The sequence below is a fragment of the Stegodyphus dumicola genome, chromosome X2, assembly GCF_044657685.1.
Source record: "Stegodyphus dumicola isolate Sdum_Otavi_A_Nest chromosome X2, ASM4465768v1".
NCBI classification, from domain to species: Eukaryota; Metazoa; Arthropoda; class Arachnida; order Araneae; family Eresidae; genus Stegodyphus; species Stegodyphus dumicola.
The window spans coordinates 174,311,148-174,336,834 of record NC_140781.1 but is presented as its reverse complement, the minus strand read 5'-3'; the positions used below and the strand labels follow the sequence as shown (position 1 = coordinate 174,336,834).

The following is a 25,687-nucleotide window of genomic DNA, read 5'->3' as shown; positions in this document are numbered from 1 at the left end:
ACAAAGATCTCACTAAGGAAACCTGGCGACTTCTGGCACATGAGTAAAAGAATACCAGCATAAAAGAAAGGTAACATGAGCCTTTATTATTCGTCAAACTCTGAACGCAAATGCACGTACTTCATGCTTACAATAACACCGATGACTTGCGCTGAAAGTTAAGAAGAATTTAACAATAAAATGCAAAGATAAAGACTAGTACTGGACTAAGGCTAACTAGGCTGACTCAGCAGCCTAACCAGCGGTATACATATTAAATGCCCAAAAAGGCGCATCAGCAATTCATCATAACAGCAATGACAAACTATTGACGTACGCTGGCTAGCGAAATCACGCTTTGAATAAACTTTGAAACTTTGGAGTCTGCTGTTGCCAGTTCCTTGATGTATCCCAAGTTGGGCCTGACGGTTGTTCTTTCTATGGTGATTTTTGAATAAACTACAAGATTCGTCCGTTTAAATACTCATTTCAGCTGACTTTAAATTTGCACTCTGGCGAAGAAATGCGAGGGGAAAATGAGAGGCTCAGGAAAGGTACCAAACTTAAAGTAATTTCTTATGTAAAATAAGGGAAACCCTACACAATAATATTTTCAAAAATACTGGATTATATTCTACACCTAAATTTTAAAAAATTTATTACCTTAATATGGTAATTTCCCCCCTCCAAAAGTGAGTGCCTCCCCGTATATGAAACGTTTCCCTATTTAGCAACATTGATGTTATACTACAAATAAACTAACTGAGAATGCAGAAAGTGTGTAACTGCATAATGAAAACTTAGTGGGTAGCGAAATACTCATAAAGTTTAACCTCAAACAACGAATTTCTTTGCTGGGAGCAAAGAAATTCTTTGCATTATCATTCCCATTTTTAAATAACTCACAGTTATTTTGGATGATAAATCCCAAACTGAATGTTTGCCACAATGTGAATTGCGGGTTAATCGAATTAAGTCGGTTAAATGTTATGAGTACGTTGCCTTTCGCCTTGTTTGCATTACGCAGTTTCTCAACGTCGCCCCTCTTCTTCAGCACTCTTAGTGAGTTTATTTACCTCAGAATGCAATTGCAAATATAACAAAGTGGATTAAACGTGGAGCAAGGCATTTAGAGTCAAATTTCAGTCTTTATTTTACTAACTTTGTATATGGGGGGGGGGGGGGTTGTTGTTGTTCCAACTACAACTAAAACACTTTTTTTTTTTTTTTTAGGTAAATGGTGTTTTTGTCTGCCTCTATTTTTGAAAGTACTATTACTTATAAAGAGTAAGACGCAAAATATACTTTATATATTATTTAAGATAACCGCAGTAAAAAAATAGTGCAATAAAAAAAAATACTAAGTCCTTAATATGCGTCTCGATTTCTATCGTCGTTTGTAGTTTCAAACATTTAAATATGTTTGCTTATTGTGCAAAAATCATATTCAGAAATAAACAAGAAAGAATATTAGCTCAGTTTTTAATATTTTAATTAAACATATTTTTTTCATAAAGAATCTTTATTGAGAAATAAATTCCGTCATCAGATATGAACCGGAACTAAGAACTAGTCATACGAATTTTATCTGTCTTAAAGTAATAACCTCTCGCAAATGGTCTTCGAATTTTTCATCGATTTCCAGTAAAATTAGCGACATTCATTCGCATTTCACGGCCATACTGTTTTATCTTCGGATATGCAATTAGCATTTGGGATACGTTTCCTACTTTGGTATGGGCGGAAATTTGCTTCAGTACCAAAACAGATAACGATTCCTATACAAAAAAAAGTAAATGTCAAATATATAATATTTGTCCTACAAAAATATTATTATTTTACAACTTTAATTTATAAGTGAGAGTTTAAAGGGTTTGTACGTCTTAACGTGCATAAATTACTTCGTATAAATTAGGACTGCGTTTTTATACCTTTAGCATTAATTAGTCGTTAAAGAAAAGAAAAGGTAATACAGTAAATATAGTGTAATAAATTATTTTGCAATTGTTTCTGAACTTTAACAAAACATTACTTTATATCAGATATCAAATGAAATAATTTTAATTAATGATGAGTTTAGATTAAGTATTAAAAATGAGTTTTTTCATAAAAGTATTATGTCTTTAATGATTCGAATTTCCTGTTTGTTCTAATAATATTACTTTATTTGCTGATTTTGCTTGGATATTTATACGTTAATTCAAATAATTATAAGTCATGTTGAATATTCATATGTCACTTCGAATGTTTATTCATTATTTCGAATATTTCTACCTTTCAACAATTTCAGCATTTGAGCTATACCATTGCATTAGTTAATTGGACTCTAAAATCTCTTTGTCATTAACTCTATTTGGAAGAAAAAATAGTTTTCGTATTCACAACATGCACTGTAATGAGAAGTAATTTTAACTAGCTTTGAATCGTGACTACTTCAAGCATCTCGTATCATTTGTAATTAATCCTAACTCAAATATCATTTCTCAATGTTCTGATAAATAGTGTAATTATTAATAATAATTTAGTATTATTAATACTAATTGATACAACTCTGTGTGACAGGACAGCTCCCGTCCTAGCGATTAGCCTTTCAGAATTGAGTTCTGTCCCGCACTTCTTACAATCTACCATGTTGCGACCCCACAGAGCAAGGGCAGACAAGGCAGTACCAGTACGGTCCCTGCCGAGCCTTACTCTGTCCCGAGAGCCCTCAGGCCTTCTCTGAAGTTTGTTATTATGCTCTCGTGGTTGAGACTCCCTAGGTACCGATCCTAACCGGTACTTCCCAGGCGTTCGCCTGAGCCAACCCCCAGGGGGGGGGTACTATTTGATACACTATTACTAACTTTTAGTCTTAATTTTAAGACATTATAAGGTACCAAGACGTGGGCGCACCACCTAACCAAACAAGTTGGTCATAACAGGACACGCATGTAAGTTATAATGCATTTTCTACCTCCTTTTTGCATGCTTTCGTGGTGTAACGGTAGCACACTTGGCGCGTATTCGAAAAGTGCAGGTTCGAGTCCCGGCGAGGGCATTGCTAATTTTTCCTCTCTTCTGCTTCAAAATAACCTAATGATGAATGACCTCTTTATTAAAAGCATAATGTCACACATGTTATTATACGAGATGTTATGAATTAAATGTGTCCAAACAGCAGATGGCGATCGTTTCTCAGAGTTTGTTGATGCTGTCCGTGTCGCATACTCAAAATATGAATATACCTATGAGCAATTACAACTTTTAATCGAAACGTGAGAATCTGTTGTTAAGATTTTTACTGTGTATACGACTGCTTATTTTAATTAACTGAGCATGTTTTTTAAGAATAAAAGCAGTTAATAAATTATGTTTAAAAAATTACAGCATTCAAAATTACATTCCAATGACAGCAAACTCACATTTACGTCAACATCTTAATTGACTCAAGAACTGTATCTGAAAAACACTATAAGAATTGCAGTAATATACAACATTAATTTAAATGTTATAAAAGACTTCGAGAATCAATGTGAGATTTTGGAAAATGCTTTCTGCATTTCAGTATGTTTACTATTCTGCCCACACTTGACATCAAACATGTATGCAAACTTGCGAATGGAATATAGAGAGTCACAATGAGACGGGTGAAGTGAAAAAAGTTGCTTAGATGGGTTTCTATAACTCTTAAGCCACACTAAAGTAAAATTTCCAGTACCTCACGATCATTCCCTGTTCATGACGTCTGTCTTTGAAAGAATATATATTTGCGAGCAATTTTTCTTCCGTATAAAGCATATGGAAAGTAAAATAAGAATGAAAATTTTAGACGAATATCTTAACCTTTTGCGGTCTGTGTGTTAGACGAATATCTTAACCTTTTGCGGTTTGTGTCCGGTCTGGGCACACCTAAAACTTTCCTTCTGTATGCACAGAAAAATTGAATGAAAAAGGATTTATAGGTTACTATAGGTTACTCTGAACCTCCTTTATTTACAGTAGATGGCAGCTCAACACAAACCAGTCCATATATTTTAGCCATGTTTAGTTTTTTAAGACCCTCATTTTTCAAAGAAATCTTCCAGATTTTTTTAGGGTATAAAAGGAATTGTCTGAAAAGAAATTTCTATGTTATTTTTGGCTGTATGCTAATATTCTTATTCTATATCAGTTTTAAATTTTTATCTTGAAATCTTGCCTAAAATCAAACGGCGAACCCTAGGTGTGTCCAGACCGGGCTCACAGATAATCTGGGACAACTGAGAGTCTGTATTCTTTGTTTCTCTGCATCTCATCGGTCAGTTCATTGAAAACAATGCTCGTTTCAGCATTCTTTTCGAAGCTCTATTTAATCAGTGTGCCCACTTTGGGCACATCCACAGAATTAAAACAATAAGTGCTGTCTTCACAAAATTTTACTTGTGTACTCCTATAGGCCTAATTAGACTGCCTACCTTTTATTTATTTATTTATTTATTTTTTATATCAAAACTCCGACTTTAAAGGGAAGCGTGCCGGAAAGGATTAAACATATTCTTCGCCGTCGCTACTAGTAGACACTACACACAAATATAGATAGTTGCATTAGGTATTCAAATAACAGGCTGAGTGTTCATTATAAAACTGCTACGCCCATATTTCTTTTCCTTTCCCCTAAAACCTTTTAAATTTAGAAATGAATGTAATTTTATCAGAAATCAGCGTATTTTGTAATTATAAATAAAACATGCATTGCACTGTGATTATCAAATTCTATGTACAGGTCACGATTTTTTTTATGCCTTGGTCCATGCGGATCAGAAACTGCAAAATGTTCGACACCTCTGTCATAGGCGATAGCAACTGTTTTTAAATTCGGTAAAATTATATCTTCAGGTAAAATTTCTGAATTAACGCCCTCCTTAGCAATATAATTTAAGATAAATTAGAATATTTAAAAGATTTTCAGAAGCTAACAGTATAAGCCTTTGCAAAACGTTTCAAAGACTTAGGAAGAAAACTTTTTGATACAAACTTTACATACTCTTCGTACTGGGTTTTCAGTATTTCTTCTTGTATGAGTTGTTACGCTTAGTTTTTAATACAAATAATAGGTTAAATTTCGGTGCATAAGCTATGTAAGGACTACTGTTCCTTCTAACTGATTTGGGAAACATCAGCAGGAATCCTGAGTGGGAACAGGAGCTTACTCAAGCTATGTTCGTGATACGATGTATAGACAAACAAGTTAAGAAGGGTTAACTTTACCCTTTATTTCACACAGCGCACAGGTGCTCTCGCACTTCGGGATACAGAGACCAACACTTTTGGTCTAAAACGTAAAAAATAAGAAATATTCACTTAGCAACTAACTTAACTAAATAAGAATTGAACTTAAATGCTTCGCAGAGACTATTAACGCAAAGATTGTCCTTTTGGCACTGCGTATGTAGTCAGCTGGATGCAAGTACTACAATACGTCTAGTATATCAGCAGGAACTAAGTTCTGGCGTAAAGGCAGACATGAATTGACTGAAAAGCACTCGCGTAGCAGGGCAGCAGGAAGGTTCTATATCTCTTCTTGGCTAAAAGCCACTTCTTAAATACCTTCTACAGTTTTACAACTCATTAGCATAAAAAGCCTACTCGCGCTTATTCTGGCCGGAAATGGAAAATAAGGGAGGATAGAAAAGTCTAAAATAAAATAAACTTTAGTAAAAACTTAAACTCATTATAGCTATATGCACATTTTAAAAATAGTTTTGATTAAAGAATTAAAAAAAACTAATATATTCCAAAGTAACTATCTGGAAAAGCGATCATTGTTTCAAAACTAAACTACTGTCTTGCACTGATGAATATTGTCTGCGTTAAGATTAGGTTGTCTGAATATTACAAAGAACATGCTTAAGAGGACGGGAGCCTTTGTGGCGGACTTTTTTGATTGAATAATTAAAAAAGCTAATATGTTCCAAAGACTAGAACTAGAAAATGATCATTATTTTAAAACTAAACTACTGTCTTGTACAAATGAATATTGTCTGCTTTAAGATCAGGTTATTTCAACATGACAAAGAACACCGAGGCCTATCTGCCTAAGATGACGGGAACGTTCGTGTAGGGTTCTCTAGGAGAATCTTTCGTATTCACGTTACACATAAGGATAACCAACCATGCAGCCAGTTCATTCGTCTGGGATCAAACCCGGGTTGAGCTCTGAGCATTCAGCAATCTTAAACATTCATCCACTAGTGGGCTATCTGCTTTTAAAGTAGCGCTTATAAACACGTTTTTTATGGAAAGTTACTTTTTTTTTCTCTTTTCGAAGAGAAATATTCTAATTCTGTAACTGCACAATGTTGTGAAAAACCGTCCAATTAAATTTCCAAATAAGATGTGTAAGTAATATTACTCATAATAACGGAAACAATCACCAAGAATTTTATTACTCGGAAAAATAATAAGCAAATTTTAAGCCTTGAAAATGGTAAAAAACATGTTTTGTATTCACTTACAAGCTTAGTCATCGCATTTTGCCTCAGCTTGTAAATGAACTCAGAGCAAAAATTATTTATCCCCAGAAAAATAAAAATATGTTGTGATTTTTGATGAAGTATGGATTTATACAAATGACTGTAAAATAAGAAAAGATCAGTATGCTACTGTAAAAATACAGAAACCAATTTCCGACTACACATAACAAGTTATAAAAGAAAATTTCATTTATTTCATTCATTCATTAAAATAAATTTTATTTGCTCTCGTTTCCATATAACAGGGAATTAATGTTCAGAAAATTTCATAAAATGCTAGAAATATCTCTTTCTATTATCAAAGCAATGTTTTAGCTACTGTATTTTAAAAATGCATAGAAACCTGATACATTTAAATCCCCTTTTAAACTTCTTGTGGGAAAAAATGGCAAAAGTAACAGAAGCTAATTTATATCTTTATCTTTTCAAAGACTTCTAATATTTCACCATTAGATTATTGTGCATTTCAAGTGGCAAAAGACCAAATAATCCGTCCAGTATTTGCTAGAAGGACTATTGGGGAAAAGAAAAACAGAGCCAGAATGAATAACACTATCTAATGATAACTGCAGGAAATATATTTTTATATTTGAAATCAAAATGCAAACCTTTAGTACACAAAAAGATCTATATTTGTAACGTACAAAATTTGTTTTAAAACTTTTTAAATAGGCTCTGTAATTTAAGCTTTCAATTCAGACATTGTAAAAGTAAAATTGTGGAAAAAGAAACTAAGTTCTTAAAAAAATTAAGTGAGAACAGAAAATTTTACAATAAATAAAATGAACCCTGCAAGCTAACTTATAATATTTTGTATATTTTTAGTATTTAAATCTCATTACAAAACACTTTCTCATTGCCAAACACTTTCTGATACACGTAATGAATGCAAAGCTCCGTTATTTTATTCATTAAATGAGGATTTCATTTTACGCATAAAAGATAAATTCAAATGATGAAATTTATAATACAAAAAAGGCTTACTTTAAAGTAACTAAAAGAGAAAAGCCTTAATTTAAGTACAGATGCACAATTTCGAGATATAAATGCTTTCAAATATTTATTTCAGTAACATCAGAATCTGACGGAAAAGTAATTTTTCTATGAATTATTTTGACAAGAATAACTGATAACTCCTTCATAAAAACATTACTTCCCATGTTTCATCAAATCCCGTCATACTCTGCCAAAGCCAAAGCAAAAATATTAAAAATAATTCTTTGTTAGTAAAACTGGCGCATATAATGTAAGTTTCCAAGTCGCCTCTTTTTATTTTTAATCGCTACTGATGAACGTACCAGAACTGCCAAAAGAAGTATCAAAAAGGACATAATAGGCTAAAAAAAGGAAGAATTGATGGCGTTGCTACAGCTAGTGACAAAACTATTCCTCTGCTGAAGTACTGTCGATATTAATCGATAAAGCTGTGTCCAGGCTATGTACATAACGATACACGAATCGATTAAACAAAAGCATTGAGGAGACTACAATAAAAAATTATGGCTTTGACAGATTTCTGATTTACTATGTAATAATAAAGATTAGTTTAATATGTTTATACTTATTTGTGAGATTTTATTTCAGAAAAACTGAAAATTATGATAGATAATCAAAGTATATTTAAAGTTTCTCGATATGCAATAAATAACACTTATATATATATATATATTTGTAAATATAAATTAACTTGTAGAGTTTCTCACTTTGTAAATCCTAAGTTACTGTTGGAAGTGAAGAATCTTAAGAACTGATAAGCGAATAATCGCTTGAGTTCGTGTGATAGGAAACAAAAAGATAGAAGGGTAAACTAACCTTTTATTATTCCAACTAAGGTTTAACAAAACTCCGTCTTGGAGTGTACAATAAAACCGACACTTCGGCTTTGAACTTAAGAGACTAAGAATAATATTAAACTAATCTTAACTAAAGTGATATAAGCGAAGCTATCAAAAATTCTAACAGAGTTTTTCCCTTAACGTTAATAGACTTCGAAGTTATCAAGGACCTAAATTACGGCCGAGCGTGATAATAGCTTACAAGAGAGTAGCCTAAAAAGGCGAACGCCAGAATACCTGGTATTTCTCTCACTATGGCCGAAGAACTTCGCAGTTAAATACCGTTCTTCCTCATTATGTATTCAGAAGTGATTCTAAAACTACGTTCTGGCCGGAAGTAGCAAGTTGAAGTTAAGAATCGACAGGAAAGGAACTTTAACTCAAAATTTAACTGTTAATAAAATTAGCATAATCCTTACATAAATCTATAATAATAAAAGCAAGTGTAATGTGTCTGTCTGTCTGTCTGACCGAGCTCTCCAGCCAAATCTATCGCACGCAGGGACCTGGAATTTTTTATATGGAAGCACAAAGGGGCTGGCCACCAGACCTCGAAGCCCGATTTTCGATTTTTGAATTAGAAAAATTTTAAAAAAATTATTTATAATTAATTAATCACGGTTTTTTTGACTCACTGATATTATTATTTGTTTTCAAATAACGTTCGATTGTAACAATTGATTTCTTTATTCTAGCGTTAGTTTGCTGTTTTGACGATACATTAAATCGATTAATTACAATTCATTTCTTTTTTGTAGCTTGTGGGAGGGGGGAAGAGAGAGAGACAGTCTACATGTCCTACACTACTATTCCTGCGCTATTCACTTATCTGCATTTTCTAAATGCACGGGCAACGCCGGGCGGGTACACCTAGTCATAAATAAAATTAATAAAATAACTTTTTCTGAGGTGTAGGTTTAATTTAATAATTCTCTACGTTCTCTAATAGGCATGAATATATTTATCACAAAGGTACTTTTAAAAGGACGTAAAACAGCCTCGATGTTCAAAGTTTTTGCATAATGAAATGGACCTCATTTCTGCAAAAACACCATCAGGAAAGCGGAACTGCATCAAAAGAACGTACTTGTAAGGAAACTGTAGTATAAACAAAGGAATTGTTATTGTAAATAATACTTTAATTATGCTGTAAAGTTTCGTTTCATATATATTATTTGAATGGACGTGTAAACATGTGGTTTATTTTTTTTAGATTGGTATGAACATGCTTATTAAATTCGATTAAGACATGTAATGGGCTAATGCTTGCAAAGAAATGCACGTTTGCTTTTGTCTGCTATGTTACTTTCAAGTTCTGAGCGCGAATATTAATGCTCTTTGAGCAAATAACGAAAACGCATATTTCATTCGGAATTCGAACTTCTATTTTATTAATTGGGAGAGTATGAGCTGCTAGCAAGGTTTATTTCAACTAACACATTTTTACGTTAATTGTTTTTCTGTACCTTTTGTTTCTTCCGTCAATCATTTCTTCCATTTCTGTACCTTTGGTTTTAGCTGTGGTAGCTTGCCAGAAAGTTGATAATTCCTGAGACGTACACTTATGTGTCGATCTGGTTCTTATGCATTTGGGGTCGATCTGGGTCTTATTCATACGCTTATGTGTGTTTTATGCATTTGGTTAATTTTCAAGGTTAGAAGCAGTTATAACTAGAACCGTTTTAGCATGAAAGTTATTTTCTTTACTCTATGCACCTAAAATCCCAATTTCTGAGACCTCCCTGGAAAGGGTGACTAATTTCTATTGCATCTGAGTCGTATTATAAGACGTAGCTTTTAATAAACCTTTCGGTTACGTTTTTTACCTGTTCTTGTGTTCCTTGAATCATATGTTTCTGTTGCTTGCGAAGGCGAGAATTCGTCTGAAGTGTTCTAAGTTTAAACAAATGCAGTGTAATCGTAAATTATCTCAAGCTAGAAATTAGTAGCATTTAATAAATTATGGGGGTTATAACATTTTACTTTATTTTGTAAAATAATTTAAAATTCTTTTACTTAATAAAATAATGCGAATATAATCGCTAGAATCATGAAATGAATGAAATAATGCAAATGTGCATAGTTTTTCACTATTATTATAATTATGATAATAATGTTATTATTACTCACATTTCGCAGACTGTGTATTTGAAAAGAGAATTAAATGCAATTCTAGCACACTAATTCCCCGCAGTTATTTCTAATTAATGTACAATATCAGCGTGTTTTCTTTAAAATATCGCAAATTAAATAGTAGTACACCATTAATTATTAAATATTATTACATGTTATTTAGTCGTTAATGCTGTGCTTAGGGGTGTCTTGCCCATTTGTTCAGTAAGACTTATATATAAAATTATGAAATCGTTTTTTGTGTATGTGTTATTATTATTTGCATATCATATTTTATCTAAGATTTATAAGCTTATACGGAAGTGTTATATCAAATCATTTTCATCGTCAGAAAGTTATGTAGATCGAAAAACATTTTGGGAGGGTTAATTCACAATATATTTTCAAAAGAAATATAACACGCTTGTGTGGAGTAAACGCTGTAATGATTTAAAGCGGAAATTATTTAAATATTATCCTTGAGAAAATGTCTGTAGTATAGGCAACTATAATTATGCCTTACATCAGTAGTTTTTAACACAGTTAAGCAAAATTAAGTACAAAATATTTTGTGATATTTATGTAAGATCATATAACCCTAAAACTAGCAATAAAAGAAGATAAGTTATTGCAAATTTATTTTATTATAATCGTGTAAAAGACTGAAACTAAAGCCTTTTAGTCTAAATGACAAATAAATCATAACAAGCTACTAAATAAGGCTGATTCTTATATGTGTGAGAGTAGCAATATAATCCCAAAGTCACACTTAATGATACAGTACATTATTCGCCACGTCATGGTCTTTGTTAGCACCAAACACAGACATACTTATCTACTTTAAACACTGGTGTCGTTATATTTTCGACTGTCGCGTTTCCGACAAGGTTAAAACATTGACTTGATGGACATGACCACGGACAAGGAAAGCATTAAGGACGTTGCAATGAAAAGTTACGAAAAGGAATGATCATTGAGCATTCATGATTCATTTTCAGATCTGCTTATGCTTTTCCTTTTAAGACAAGATTATCTTATAAAGAATTAAAGCTTTTATTCCGTATATGTTCTTGTGATGTAATGGTTAGCAGATTCAGCCGGCAATTGCCAGATCCACGTTTCGATTCTCAGAGAAAGCACTGCTGGTTTTCCACGTTTCTCGTTCCAGAAGAAAAACCTAATTATTCATTCTGGTTTAGTAAAATATTTTATAATAAGCGCTTTGATAATAAAGCAACTAAATATTTATAATGATATGCATGTTTTAAACTTGCTCTTGTTGGTGCCGTGATCGTAAAAATAACTGGACATGAACGTGCTAAACATATTGGAAACAATAACGAAGCAAAATAGCATTTTAACTTTAATTTGCCATGTTTCGCTTGTGTGTAACGATACTGAAATAGAAAATAACGAAAATTTGTAAGTGAAATATATTTGATAATCCAAAATGTAATGCATTCTACACGCACAATAAAATATGTGATCTAATTTATATTTCATTCATCCTGAAGTTAATAAACGTACACATATTCCTTTACATGCATGTGCATGCGCAAATTATAAATTATTAATTAGCAATAATAAATTAATACAGACTTTGAAATTGATACTCGTTAGCTAAGATGTGTCTTTTAACATGCAAAGAAGTCTTTTAACATGTAAAGTGTCAAAGTCTTTTAACATGCAAAAAAATGCTCATAAATCACGTTTCGAAAGTACAAAAAATAAGAAATTTGTTTTTTAATGCTCTTAGACTTACCGAGGAAATAATATGTTTCTTAAAAACGCAAATGCTATGTTTGTGTTACGATTTCTTAACTTCATGAGGAAAGAATATTCTTTTTCACGAAAACACAGCCACAGTTGTATTTTACGTTTTTAATTAAAACCATTGATGATCTATTATCATTTCTAAACAGCGGACACTTTTGTAATTGAAATAGAAATATAACTCCAATAATTAATCGAATAACAAAGTAATACTAATTCAGAAGTCAAAGAACAAAAATCAGCGTTATATTTTCAAATTTTCACAGATTTAAAAATTCTGTGAAAATTTGAAAATATAACGCTGATTTTTGTTGTCTAACTTCTGAAGTAGTATTTGTTCGGCGTGTTATTGTGTCTTAATTAACAAAGTAATCTTCTAAGAATTTTACAGCAAGGATTTCCCTGAAAATTCCTCACGATTTCGCTTTTAAGATCAGTTTAATTTATTTTTAATATTTACCAATTAATTTAGTCAGCAATTGAAAATATTAAACAAATGCCTACGAAACTTTAGCGTTTTTGCTTATCTACATGTTTTCGGAAATTTAATGCAGGCACTTAATCGATATCGAACATCAAATCGAAACTGATAGTTAATCGACTTCCCATTTTTATTAATTAATACAATCTATAACCCATGAATTTCACTCTCTCGCCATCTGAAATGACAGTAAGGAATTTAATTTTAATCTTTGTTTTAAGCATCAGTTGCTCATAAATATGCACAAAAGGAAACTTTCGAGCGCTTCTAAAGTGTAAAAAAAAAGATTACTCGTGCGCTTGCTCCACCCGAAGATAAAACTATAAAAAAGAAAAAAGTGAAAATCTGTTCAGACTTGTTTAGGCAATTTTTTTATACATTTTTGATAGTAATTAGATTACTGAAGCGTGTTTTCTTGGTAAGCTTTACTTGCAAACTAATTTAAAGCACTGCATTTCCTTTAAAGTATTTGGAAATCGAATGCATATAAATGTCATTTTCAATTTTTGATCTCCTTAAATAAATTATGGTAATACTTTTCCATCATTTTTGCAGCATTCTTTTAAACTTCATAGCCTTGCAAAGCTCTTACAATAATATTCAAGTCTCAAAAAATTTAATTATATCATTATTAAATTATCATTTTAGATTAAAAAGGCTTTAGTTTCAGTCTATTACACGATTTTAATAAATTTACAATACTTTATTTTAATAAATTTACAATACTATACTAATTTAAAATTCGTCTGCTTTTATTGCTATTTTTAGGGCTAAATGATCTTACATAAATATTTCAAACTATTTTGGGCTTAAGTATGTTAAGAACTACTTAAAACATTCCTACATAAAAATTTTACATTTTTAGCGAACACATTTTACAATGTGAACATTTGTGATTTAAGTTTTAAGTTAGCTTTATCTTACTTTCTTTCCTTTCTGCTTTGTTTCATGGCACACTTGCTCGAACCAGAAGTTTACGCAAATTATACAGCAAGCGCCGTAGATTTAAACTAAGAGGGTGTCTCAACTGGCGGTTCTGAATAGAATTTTCACTACTTGCCTAAAGGATTCCCATCAGAATAAAAAGTGAATGCCTGACGTTATTTAAGTTCGGTAAGGCTACGTTAGGTTATTTGAATGCAGCGAAGCACACGAGGATAATCAGCCTAAGGGGAAGTATGTTTTCGTGGAGAACTTTCTAAGAGAAACTCATTCGGATTCATGTTACACATGGGAAAAATCACGGTAACTTAAGATGCAGCTAGCCCATTCGCTTTGGATGGAATTTAAGTCAAACTTAGCAGCATTCAGCGTTCTTAACCACTCTGCCGCTGGTATTGCCTCACTTTCAGTAAGCGTACTCAGTCAGTTGTGTATTTCATTCTGGCCGAACAGTAGTGCCCGCATAGTACATGGCTTCAGTAGCTAAGTGGTAATGCATTCGATTGCATCTAACATTAGGTTTGGTTATTTTTGATTATAGCACAACATGCGAAAACTATCTGCCTGAGGGAAGGGATATCTTCGTGGAATACGTTTTGAAATAAGCTGTCTCGCCACCCATAGAGAAAACCACGAAAACTCCCATGCAAGCGGCCCGTTCGCTAGGACTTGAAGCATGGTTGAACAACCAGCGATCTTACTGCCCAGCCGCCGATAGGCACCGATTGTAGTATTTAAGAGCATCCAGCTTCGAGGCTGCCAGTGAAAATGAGAAAACACTTCCTGCTTCAAAAAGGAAGATAAATTCTACATGTGCATGTGGTTTCTAAACGTCAAGTAAATCGTAGTAGAGTAAAACAATAGCTTCGTCATCAGGTGATATGACCTTAAGTCAACTTTTAGCCGAAAGCCGGTGTAAAACCTTTAGAAGGGAGATAATCTTACTATTTATATTTTGCATTTGTACTTCCGATTTAAATTTGTAAGTTATTTACATAAGTCAGGACAGGGAAAGTTAAATACTTTGTAGATACGAATACTTTTTGCGCAAATAATTTTTAAATTTCGAATAAGTTACATTCTTTACATTTAATTAAAGAACAACATAAACATAATGCTCAACATAAAGGAAAATGAAGTGGTTCTACGCGACTAGGCGATTGGGTTCCTTCTTTCCCTGTCACCACTTATGTGGGAGAGAATGTCAGATTTTTTTCCTCTCTACTCACTGCATGCCTTCATGGTTTAATTGAAAATACTTACGGCTAGCCAATCGGAAGGTCCGGATTAAGAATTTCGGCTTGTTTATTGATCATTTTTCATGCTTCTTACTCCGAAATAAATTTGATGGCTATATAAGGTATTTCTCCCGCCTTCTTAGCGAGCCTTCATGGTGTAGTGGTATGCACGCTCAGCGCGTAATTGAGAGGTCCGCGGTTCGATTCCCAGCGAAGGCGTTGCTAATTTTTCATCTTGCTTGCTTCCAAAAATACCTAATGTCTCTACAACCCTATAGTGACTATAAAACAAAGAGTTTAAACGTTTAAATAAATTCGAGTTATTACTTCAAAATAATAATTTTTGTGCATATCTATCTCTATTTTGCTTTAAAAATTGTGAAATAAGATCAAAATATATATAAACGAAAGAGCAAAAAATGTAGATTGATGTTTTCGGCGATATAGTATTTCCAGTTCCAAGAATTCATTTTAGAAAAAAAAAATAGATAGAATTTTTTATTTACCTCGCATAGCAGTTTACATCGACATTAGCGCACAGAAAATAACTGTATACGCTAAACGAGAAATATTATGTTACAAAATATACTTAAATGAAGTTTTCTCCGGCAATACTCATTTTTTAAGATTGAACTATAAATCTATTCCTGGTAAAGTTCCTAATGTTCCTAATGTTTAATGTTGTACAAATATATGGCTATTTAAAAACGCAATTATTTATCTTTTAATTTTATAGTTTTAATGAATAAATAAATTTTGGAATGCATATCAAAAGCGTCGAGTAGGGCTTGCTATCTCTCTGTATTTCTGTACCAATTCACATTTACACATTCTGAAAAAGAAAAACGCTTTGGCGAAAGAAATAAACAAAAAATAATGGTCATAAATTGTTTGGGAATAAAATATCAACAGGAGAAATGCAACAAAAGAGACTTCCAATAAAAAACACCACATTGTGAGAAAATGTCACGTTTGAATAGAACTGTGGGACACAATAGAGCATTAAGTGAAGTATTTTAATGGAGATTACTTTATTGACCAAGGTTCTTCTATGTAAAAAACTATGGCGATTTGCATATGAAGGACGGCAAGAAGGGCAAAAAAAATAACCTTTATATTTTTCTGTTCTAGAGTGATACATAAATCTGAAATTTAGTGACAGTGTAATTGAAAAGGGGGTGGGTTTAAATTAAAATAAAAAATGAGCTAAAATGAGACTATTAAAGGCATGTTAGATTACAATACTCAGCTTGGAAACCAAAATTTACTTCTTGGAATTTGCAGTTTCCCAGCAACGGTAATTAAACTCGCGTATGCTTTAATTAAAATTAACTTTGTACCACTCAGACATAATATTCTACTTGATGCTTTAATTTATTTTGCTCGCCTCTTTAATAAAAAAATTAGCCTTATTCACAGAACATATTTAATTAAGCTAATCTTTTATTACTTTCAAGAAATGCAGCAATGTAACGCATAATTCTAAAAGTCCAAATGAATCTCAGATCTTCTGTGATAATTTCCTTCAATTAGAGATGATTTCCTTCTGCTTTCGAGCTAGATATATAGCCAACTTTAATTAAATACTTGTATCCTAAAATTTAAACAACTAAGGAGACAAAGAAGCACGGACAAGGAATAGGGAAACTTTTCGTTTGGAAGGCACAACTGTATTTAATTAAAATACTTAAGACCGTAATTGCCATAGTGAATAAACGTTTTTACTAATTCTAAGCTTGAAATGACAAATCTTTTCTGAATACTTAACGACCTTCAATAACACGTTTTAAGTGCTAAATTTAACACAAAAATATCGCATCATTAACATACATTTTCAGCTGTGCTTTTTAATAGTAGTAGTTTAGCTTCTCTACAAAGATGTCTTCTTCTTTCTCTCTCTCTCTCTCTCTCTCTCTCTCTCTCTTTTTTTTTTTTTTTTTTTTTTTTTTTGTCAAAATCTTAAAATCCAGATTAAAAGAAAAATTTATTATAAGCAGCTAAACTTCAAAATATTTGCACAGAGGTAGAAGAGTTTATTTCTTGGATTTCGCAGAATGATGATTACTTTTACTGCAGTGATATTGATGGTTTGGTACGGAAACGTGACATTGAATATAAAGCGTGGAATACAAATTTGAGCAAACAAGCACTGAGTACAAGTCTCCATTATGGAGGCATTTTATTGCCTGTTCTAAAAGAAGTCTAAATGATGCTCTTTTGCACAATGAAAACATGTATGTCCTACACGTAAAGGTCACTCGATACATCTTAATGAAATCTGTGATAGTTTGATAATTGGTTCTCAAAACAAATACTGTAATGGCCATTCCAATATGATTTATACAGACTTTAAACTGTTGTTCTTGTTTCTAGCGCCAGGGAGGATATGCCAGGTTCTCATGTTTAATCTCGTTTCAATATACCTAACGCTAGCGATGAATGACTATCAAACAATTTCATTTGAGAGTCGAAACTCTTCTCCATTTACTGCCTTTGCATTCAATAGCCTGCATTTAGTTATTTCTTATTCGGAGTATACGTTAAAATTAAAGTCGAGTGACTCTTCTTCAAAATAATTGACGGCATATGAAGAAATTAATCATGCTGCATTACACGACCAAATTTAATGAACACATGGTTTAGATTCATTTAGCTTGTTATTGATTACAGTGTGGAGTTTCCACTAATAATATTTATTCTTAAAATTCAGATTTTTGTTTAGTTTTCGAGAAACAGTGATGCTTTCTGAAATGCTAATCTTTATTAAGCTAGATGCCTAATTTATAACTACGAATAAACTTTGTAAAATTATTTCTCATTTCTTCATCCTTTTTTTTTAATCAGATTTCATTTAAGCTTAAACATCATTAAGGCTTAAACCTTACTATGAATTGCATAGATGGTCGGAATGTGTGCAAATGTTGATTTATCACTTTTTGTCAGGCATAAAGAGTAATGTTTGCGTTAATAAAATGTATTCATTTATTTGGCTATAATATGAAACTGAAAATCGTATTTCATGGTGAATATAAAAGTGCGTTCATTTGACTGAAGATAATTTGATCAATATTTCATATCCTTATTTGTAAAAAGGTGGGCAACATTTCCTCTAATACCTCTTAAAAGTTTTTATAGATGTTTTTGTATGCTAACATCAATATTTACTACCAGAAATATGGAAGCCCCATTATGAAAAAATAATATTACATTACGATTTTTGAAAATTATCTTACTGCTAATTCTATGTAAACAAAAATGTTTTGAGTGATTAACATTTCATTTCATAAATTTATAAATGAAGCATTTTAAGTATATAAAAATATTAATTAAAAACTGGAACTCGCAAAATATCAGAAGAATTTCTGCATCTAGGTTTCTTTAGGCAACTCCTAGTTATTTCCCATAGAACGAAAACATTATTTTACTATTAAACCTCTAACAAGAGAAGATTTCTGCAAATTTGAATAAAATCTATTCATTAGCCCGTGCTCTAGTTGTAGGTGTAATTTCTTAAGTCTCTCAGTTAATACTAAGTTAAAGCGTTTTTCATTATAAGTTATGATTTAACAATAAATCATTGCGATTATGCACTTTCCTTGTAGGATATTATATCGATAATATATAAGCATATTTAACTCTTCAAAGCCTTTTCAAGTGAATTTCTTTTTTGCATATCTATGTAAGCCAGTGTATTTATCGGGACCACTTTCTTTGAAATCTATGACATTTGTCTTTTCTCACATATCTTGTATTCTGTTTAAATGGTGTTAAGGTGAGAAATAAAATTTGAAAATTTGATTCTTTCCATTTGCACATATTCGAAACCTTTTAACAATGAATGTTTTTAAGAGAGATACTAGGTTTTTAAGGGGAATTAATCTCAGAATGACTTAAAAAGTGAAAAAGACTTGGCTGAAACCATTATTTTTCTGTAAATGTATGAACTATATTTGTGAATATACACTGAATACTATCGGATCTACTTTATTCATGTATCATTCATTAATTAGTCACAAGTCATTAATGAGTCATTAATGACTTTCCATTATTAGATTTTTCAGCTACTGTTATCGTAAGAAAATGTACGTTAAAATTATTTGATAGACTGTAATTAAGACTGCGTATCCTAACTGAATGTATTCTGCCACTAATTCGAAAAGTAAACAGAATTATTATTAGTTAAATATACGGTTGACTCTACTGAAGCTGCAAAATACCATCATCCCGTGATTCCCTAATAAACTACATTTCAAAACGCGTAGTTCCTGAAAGTTTTTTTGCGCATGTTGGTACGGATACTTCATTTCAATTATTAACGTCTCAGGTCTTATAACTCAGTTCACTAAGCTTAATCCGTTGTTCAGTTGTTGTCATCCTTCAATCGATGAAACTTCATTATAAAGGTGAAGTCAGTCGCCTCTATTAATCTATTGCTGTCAAGGCTGAGATTCAGAAACAGAATTGCCAGACAGAAGTCTAGAACAACCTTCTGTGTTATTCTGTCCATATGTATGAATTATACTGTATAAGAGTAAGATTTAAGGGTCATATGCATATACTTATTTATAGATCTGCAAAGCAGTATACCAGTATAATGCAGTTTTAAGGATTGTTCAGAAGTTTTTAGAAATCATTCTAAACGTTTGTTTTACAAAATTTGTGACTTACCATAACTTCTACAGCTTAATCCGTTTGTTCAGTTGTTGTCATCCTTCAATCGATGAAACTTCATTATAAAGGTGAAGTCAGTCGCCTCTATTAATCTATTGCTGTCAAGGCTGAGATTCAGAAACAGAATTGCCAGACAGAAGTCTAGAACAACCTTCTGTGTTATTCTGTCCATATGTATGAATTATACTCTATAAGAGTAAGATTTAAGGGTCATATGCATATACTTATTTATAGATCTGCAAAGCAGTATACCAGTATAATGCAGTTTTAAGGATTGTTCAGAAGTTTTTAGAAATCACTCTAAACGTTTGTTTTGCAAAATTTGTGACTTACCATAACTTCTACAGCTTTCCCATGCATCTCCATTACCTCTCGTCTTTCAACAGTGCTATTCGCATGCATCATATCCTCGTGAAGATTGGTTTTTTCATTATAACAGTTTCTAGTAATTGAACTTCATTCTACATATCACAAGTGTTGCATTCTAGCCTTTTTAATGTAAATGAAGTCGTTTAAAGTGTTTACGAATTACTCTAGCAATATTTTAATTCAGAATTTATATGAAATGATAATTAGTATGAAATGACAATTAATATGAAAAGAAGACATTTCATTGTTGTATTTTTTAAGTTTGGGGAAATATTTTAAGTTTGGGGATATATTTCTCTTATATAAGGGAGAAATGGAAATAATAATGCTAATATAAATACATAAGTCTTAAAATGAGTACAAAAAAAAAGGTTTATTTACTTAGGTCGTTGTTTAGATAAAGAAAGTAAATAAAATACGAATCATTTAAACATAATATTTTCCTTACCTCTTTTTATTGTACATTTATTGCCATAAAACCTCCCATAAGTAAAATAACGACTGGCTTTCAGACTTTTACTTAACAGAATTCTTTTCTTTGAATTAGGAATTTTTAGCATCGGTACATAGTAAAATTACAAAAAGCTTGTTCTTGATCTCAGTCATGAAAATGGTCTTCTGTAATAAAATTTATTGCATAGCATTTCTAAGGTACTTCACTTAAAACAAAGAGACAATATAATATGTAAATTTTAGAAATGCAAAACGTACCTTAAGTGGGTACAACAAAGTATAAGATTTTAACAAAGATTTCAAAAATTTATTTCTCAGTTCTTCAGTCTTTGATTCTTCAACTGCGGATTATATACTCCCCAATTTTAAAATATTAGAGGTCTTTCTGTCTAGCCTGCTTTTAGTATGCTATTATCTGTAAAGTAGGATCTGAATGCTATGATATGTACATAGCGATGAACTGCTCATCAAGACAAATGGGTTCGAATGACAAGTGATCCTCTTAAGAAGATAAGGTCATTCGCTTCTTACTGAAAAATTAGCGCGTGGGTGCTATCACCGATGACAACAGAAGGCAACCAATTGGTTACTGTACTTTGATGAAAAACCGCAAGTAGTGCGCAAATGACTTATCAATTAGCGATAGGCATTAACTAGTAAGTAACGCACATATTGTAAGTAATACACGTATGCTGAATTCTAAACTGAAAATTAGATGTGAAATGCGTTACTCTTTCTATACGAATAATAATTTTATTTTTAACATTAGCAAACCTTCCCACTTTTGAACTTGCAGAAGGTTGCCAGAAGTGATCAGAGGTGAACTTGCAGAAGTTCCCTGTAAGACACAGGTCTTACAGGGAACAGACAATACACGCTTTTTAGGTGTCTCGGCAGAGATTGATTTCTCCTGGCCGCGAATTTGATATTTATTTTCGAAGATTTCAGGTCATGTGCAATTGTTTGAATAAACAGAATTCTTTAACTATCTTTATGAGGTATAATTTCTAGAAAATTACTCGATGTGAAATTGCTAGCACTAAAGCGATTGAAATACGGAACACAAATGGAACCAAATATTATTTCTTCGATTTCAACCAAGTTTTTACATGCTAGGTATAATTGCACCATATAAGTTCTTGAATTATGTTAAAAAAATTAACAGCGCATTAAGCAACGTTTTTAATTCACAGTTAAGGGAAATCTACGACCACCCACTGCCATAATACAATGATCCTTTACCTGAAGAAAGAAAATATAGAGGAGCACATATCTTGAATTTAAAAAAAAACATATTTAATAGATTTATTATATAATTATTAATTTAGTTAATAATCTTGAAATATTCAAATTAAATTAATTTTCTTTGCATTCAGTAGGAATGTTTTTCACAAACAGCATTTCGCATACACTCAAAACTATTTCTAAGCTATTCGGATGATGACACTAAAGGAATATAAAATTCTGCTACCTCAAAAATTCACCAGAAGCTAGAAAATATTTTAAAACATTTAAAAATAGAAACTAATTAACACAAAGTGTCATTTCGATAAACGCATATTTTTAATATATTAAAAACGTAAACATATTTTACGTAGATTATAACATCTCATATTCTCATGATAATCATGTTACATCACAAAAATCGCGTTACATCTTACAAATAAAATAACTCATGTTAATGTTTTAATACTGAAATTTTGTATTAAAAAGTAACATTTCAGTATATGTGCATGTGTAAAATTTTTGTTATATGAGCTAAATGTTAATAGGCAAAGTTGTACCTTGTATGCTTGTAAGTAATAGCGTAAGCTTGTATGCGTAATGGTAGATTAACCTAACATTTTAAATCTAGGCAATTAATTTATTTTCTGCCTATGTATAATATTCTGACAGATATCAGTTGATCATTTAAAAGTAACTAACCATTTCTTCTAATTTAGAAGAAAATTATGTGAAGAATATGCAGATAAAGATTTTAAATATTTCAAATGACAGTATTTTTAGTTAACAGGAACTGTAATGGATAACTCTATTTATTAATATATAATTTAATTTTCCATAGTAAAGTAACATCTTGTAAAGAGCAAAAGTTGTTCCGAAATATTAACTATTTGGATTAAACCAAGAGAACTAAAGAAAAATTATATAAAGAGGATTCCTTTATATCTTGCGCATTTGGAATATCAGTTCATAAACTACGAAACAAATGATAGATAGAACACAATTTATAATACTTCCTATTTTCTCGAAACTAGATATCAACTACAAACTCATAAAGAAAGTATTTATGATTCGAATTATGTCCTACAATTTATGGTTGAACCGATAAATACGCTATATTGTAAAAATACTTCATAAAGTAAGTTTTATGAGCTTGCTAAACCAAAATATCCTACTTTTTTATATCTTTTATTGTTTTGAAACATATGGCGGCTATTCAGAGTTTTGCTGCAACAAAATATGGCTCTATGAGTTTTGAAAAGTACAGAAATATTTCACGTTAAAATGTTTCATGATTGCAAGCCAGTTAATTAAAAATATTAACTTTATTACGCTAAAAAGAAACCGCTGCATAAATGAGAAAAATACGTCTCTGCGATTTTAAAAATAATTTGATTTCTTTTTTAACTTTGGTGCTACTAGGAATCATTAAAGTGTTTCGAATACTATCAATAGTTTCATAACTCAGTATATGATCCAAATTCACTAGCTTAAAACTAATACTCCAGTGAGAACTCTTTAACAAATTTGCCTGTAAGAAATATTCAGATGTCTAATTTGAGTTCACAGTGTGAGAATTTCAGATTGCTCACAAGCACTTTAACATTACACTAGAAGATAATTAAATCAGTACTTTCTTATCAACTGGATCACAGGAAAATGCTTTGTTTCCAAGAGTGAAAAGCCGCTAAATAGTTTTGCCCGTTTTGCATCCAGTCAAAATGAAATAATCTTGTGATATAAACAAAAGAGTATTGTCAATCATGAATAAACAAAATGTATTTGCACTCACGCCTATTGCTTTATTAACGTAATTTTTCAAACTTAAAGAAACAGTAATATAACACATCAACGTTTAAAATTTATTTAATTTACTACAGTAATTTAAATTTACCATTGTTTCATGATAAAAATATTTTGAAAACAAATTATACTCCTGAAAATTACATTTTAACTAGTCAGAGTGATCTCATAGATAACATTCAGGTATTCAAAAAAAAAAAAAAAAGAGTAACACTCTAAACTGAAATATCCTTCGCAAAAAAGAAATTATTTCAACAATTTTTCAAAAACCTTCTTAGCATATTGTAATCTAAATTTTTAGCAGCGATAAAAAGGATCTAGAGGGGGAGGGATAAATAAAAAAAGAGAATTAACAAATTCTTCGCTGAGAAATAGCAGACGATTTTTCCGCAGCGTAATTAATAATATCTATTATTCAAAACAGTAGTTATTCATTCAATCATTTATATAAAATTTATGAGTTATATTGTAAATTGTATCAAATACGTATGTTATTAAAAAATCAAAATAAAGACAAAAATATTAAATACATAGTATAATGTATTATTATGCAAATAAATTTTAAAGGTATAGTAACGGCAGAATGTGAATGCGTACACTTTACAAGAAATGTTAACAGCGCCTACCACAGCGGCCAAACGGTAAAAGCTGCTGAACACTTGTAGTTTTGTCCGGGCTCGAGTCCCGCTAAACGGACTGGGAGCATGGGCGTTTTCGTGGTTTTCCCTATGTGTAACCTCGATACGAGCCAGTATCCGTTAAAAAGACCTCCACAAAGCATTCCTCCCTTTGCGTGTAGTTTTTACCTAAGGCGGAGAACATAATAAGTAAAAAAAAAAAAAAATCACCTACCTGTGATAGAGTAGTGATCGATGAACACTGATAGCTCGACATGGTTTCACATCCCGGCGAATAGGATGATTTCATGGGACTTTATGTCGACTTCCCCTTATGTACCGCAGATAGCGGTACATAAGGGGTAAAAGTCCTCCACGGGAGCATCACTCGTTTTAGACAGATGGCCCTCCAGTATTTTTCTAATATCCAAATAATCCAGTTCATTCCTTTATGGTAGAAATACTTAGACTTTTTGTGCATAATACCTTTAAATATTACAGGCAAGCTTAAAGGAGCAAAAAATCTATGAACTTTCGATTAGGAACTAGTGATCTTCGAAGTAATTCGACTCCGTAAAGAAGCTCTGTAATGTAAGGGAACTAGAAGAGTAACTGCTCACTGCGAAGTAGCAGTGTGTTGTTTAATTATAAGTTGATAATGACCTTCGGTTGTTTCGCACAGTACTTCTGCAAACCCTTCACTTGTACTTGTCAGTTAAGCACATTTAGGTCACAGCAAACATCTTGTCAGCCTGAATATGATTTTAAATTAATAATTTTGTGTTAAGTGCTATTTTGTGAAGGTCAAATCAACAAAAGAACTGCATTAAAAACTGTAATAGATCTTTTCCTTTTTTTAAATGAAGCGTCACAATTTTCATTGATTTTTTTTTTTTTTTTTTTTTTGTATTTATTGTCTGACTTCAAAATAATATTTGGAAATTTTAAGGGAGGAATTAAAATTCCCTGGCTCTTTGTTTAGAATGTGCATGATAAATATGCATCACTGTTTAGAATGCATATGATGAATAAGCATCCCGCAAGTTTTCTCATTTTGTGTTTGGAACGTTGCATGAAAAATGAAGTAAATAACTTCCAGATCTATAAGGGCACACTGCACTTTTCCAAACAACGAGCATTGCTAGTTTTAACACAAAATATCGAATAAGATTTGTACATCAATAGTCATTCATAGTCAAAATAAAATGTGTGCTCTTTATAAAGCAGCGCAAACACATTTTTCCTAACAATAAATGTGCCTTGAAATATAAAAAGTTGTAACTTTACCTTTTGCCTATAAAAATAACCCTATTCTCAACTAGAAAAATCGTATGCATTCTAGGAATTCTATTCCAGGTGGAAACAAATCCCAGAAATGCATTTTCCTCTCTCATTCAATTGATACTTACTCTTCTTCCTCCACAGGTCGTTTCGACGTGTGTGGGCCGGAAGAATTTCCCTGTGGCAACACGTCAATTTGCCTGGACCGAAGCTTGCATTGCGACGGCATCCAACATTGTGATGGCAACGAAGATGAAGAGGGATGTGGTGAGTTGCATCAAAGTTTATAAGCTAACATTTATAGCTACATAAGATGATAAAATTGCTTTTAAATTTATATTGACATAACATTGCTTTGAAACTGATTGATCGTAATTTGTGATCAGTTGATGTTTCCTATTTAATATATTTTTTA

At 31.7% G+C, this 25,687-nt stretch overlaps 1 protein-coding gene across 2 annotated transcripts in view; it reads left to right on the top strand.

The window, feature by feature from the left end:
- Positions 1–25,687, top strand: part of LOC118199640 (uncharacterized) — a 343,765-nt gene that overhangs the window by 172,644 nt on the left and 145,434 nt on the right. For both annotated transcript variants that reach the window (XM_035371543.2, XM_035371538.2), the window contains exon 2: positions 25,417–25,539. In XM_035371543.2, coding sequence (XP_035227434.1) covers positions 25,417–25,539 — 123 coding nt within the window. The remainder of the gene's footprint in view (positions 1–25,416; positions 25,540–25,687) is intronic.